This window comes from Cibotium barometz, chromosome 33 (genome assembly GCF_041138505.1).
Source record: "Cibotium barometz isolate CiBa-2024 chromosome 33, ASM4113850v1, whole genome shotgun sequence".
Taxonomy (NCBI): domain Eukaryota; kingdom Viridiplantae; phylum Streptophyta; class Polypodiopsida; order Cyatheales; family Cibotiaceae; genus Cibotium; species Cibotium barometz.
The window spans coordinates 31,286,207-31,288,402 of NC_141078.1; the positions used below are offsets into that span (position 1 = coordinate 31,286,207).

At 36.9% G+C, this 2,196-nt stretch overlaps 1 protein-coding gene across 1 annotated transcript in view; it reads left to right on the plus strand.

Moving 5' to 3' along the window:
* Window positions 1–812: 812 nt before the first annotated feature.
* The window catches only part of LOC147619483 (uncharacterized), a 1,975-nt gene continuing 591 nt past the window's right edge, over window positions 813–2,196 (plus strand). The window contains exons 1-4 of the mRNA XM_086773539.1: window positions 813–1,078; window positions 1,185–1,332; window positions 1,573–1,702; window positions 1,951–2,196. The exon at window positions 1,951–2,196 is cut by the window's right edge and continues 591 nt beyond it. Coding sequence (XP_086629665.1) covers window positions 1,200–1,332; window positions 1,573–1,702; window positions 1,951–2,196 — 509 coding nt within the window. The 5' untranslated portion in view covers window positions 813–1,078; window positions 1,185–1,199. The remainder of the gene's footprint in view (window positions 1,079–1,184; window positions 1,333–1,572; window positions 1,703–1,950) is intronic.

A 2,196-nucleotide genomic window follows, 5' to 3' on the forward strand; every position in this document is an offset into this window, starting at 1 on the left:
GCTACGGCTCACTTGAACAAAACAAATAATAATATTTTTGGCACATGTAAGCAATCATAAAAAATCAATCGCATTGCTAATTGTTACTTTCATTATTAATGACACAAACATTTTCTTCTAAGTCAATGTAGGTGAGGATTTGAAGTCGATTGACAAATGTCTTCCTCCATATGATGATATTGAAAAAGTTAAAAGAAGGAAGATAGTGGGAAGAATGACTCAATATGTGATTGTATTGTATGCCAATGACAATGGTGATGATGCCAATAAACCCCATTCATCCTAAGCCTAATGAACAACTACATCTTGATGAACAATTAAAGTGGGAAAAAAATTATGATGTATTGCAGTAGTGTTATTAGCCACGCTACTAGTTAGAAGATACCTAGTGTCCTTTTGATTCCTTGATGGGGAAAAAAGTGTTAGATTTGTAAGCAAAATACAAAGCTAATCTTATGTCAACTACATAGTCTCATAATCTAGGATTTGAGGCTTTGAGGTTCAAGTTTTTTATGTTCTATTGTCAAAAAAAGAGTGTGATTCTCTCTCTCTCTCTCTACATCATTGTTATATTGTCAAAGGACAAGTGTGATTCTCTCTCTCTACACAATTGCAGTTCTATTGTCAAAGGACAAGTGTGATTCTCTCTTTGTACACAATTGGCACGTTTCTTAGGGTATTGCAACCCAGGTTGTCACACCTCAGTCAATCTACATGGTAGGTACAATCAAAGTAGAAGAGCCTAAAAAGGCAAAATATAAACACTTGTGGTTTGGTTTGAGACTTGAGAGAATCAACCCCACCAACTTGTACCCTAAAGCTTGTTTTTGTGTAACCACTATTGATTATGACTCATCTAAGATCACATTGTTGATTAGTGATTGATTAGATCAACTAGAAGCATCCAATCTCCTATTTAATTAGTGGCCACCTTGTGCACATACCAAGCTTGTTTGTATATAAGCGCCTTAAGTGTTGTGCACTTGGGTAAAACTTGAGGAGTTTAGTGGGCTTCATTAAACCCTCTTATTGAAGGATTAAGCAGCTGCTGGCATCTAGAAGAATCCATCCCTTGAAAGTGAGAAACCATGCTTTCAAGCAAATCAAAATCACGAGCATGATGAACTTGTATGCTTGATGTGCAGTTATTTGTGACTAATGATGGCCTCTAATTTTGTGATTAGAGAGAGGATTACATCATGGGGCGAGCTCCTTGTTGTGAGAAGGTGGGGCTTAAGAGGGGCCCTTGGACTTCTGCTGAAGACAGGCGCTTAATTCTCTACATACAAAAACATGGCGAGGGTGGTTGGCGCACGCTACCGAAAGAAGCAGGTTAATTATTAACTGTCATCACCATCTAATTATGATTTAGCACGTTCATAATCTGATGATTGTTTGAGCCATTGCTGTTAATCCGAAGCTAATTCGTAGGTTTGAGTGGTATTCTACGTAATTGATGTAGAGTTATTCCTAATTACGTGATTCTGGGATTTTAATTAGTTAGTTTGATTGATAATCGTTTCATTAATTATGTTAGGGTTACAATAATTGATTTCATGTTTGCACAAGCAGGCCTGCTTCGATGTGGCAAGAGTTGTAGGCTTCGATGGTTTAATTATTTGCGGCCCGACATTAAAAAGGGCAATATATCCAAAGAAGAAGAAAGCCTTATTATCACGCTCCACTCTCTCTTAGGCAACAGGTAATTTGGCCACTAATATTATTCTCATACATTCATTAAGCCATTTATTGGTCTTTTTTTTCTTTCTTGCCTCTCCTTAAACTTTACCCTCACCTTTCTCTATATTATAATTGAATTTGCCATTCCAAACCAATATTCTCACATGGTTTGCATTCAATGCACCATGTTGTTGAGACCAAATCATTAGCCATTGAATTATGCCTATCATGCTTCACATGAAGCTAATGTTTATTACTTGAATCGTGTAGATGGTCTGTTATTGCAAGCAAGCTACCTGGCCGAACAGATAATGAGATAAAGAACCACTGGAATGCTCATCTTAAGAAGAGATTGTTTGCAATGGGCATTGATCCTAAGACACATAAGCCTTTGAACAAAGATGATAAAATCAATAAAGATCAAAAGAAAGTTGAATATAACATGCAAGGCAGTACGCTTACTAAAGCCAATGTGATGGGACTAAAGTACTCTAGGCTCTTTGTTCTTGGCCAAGA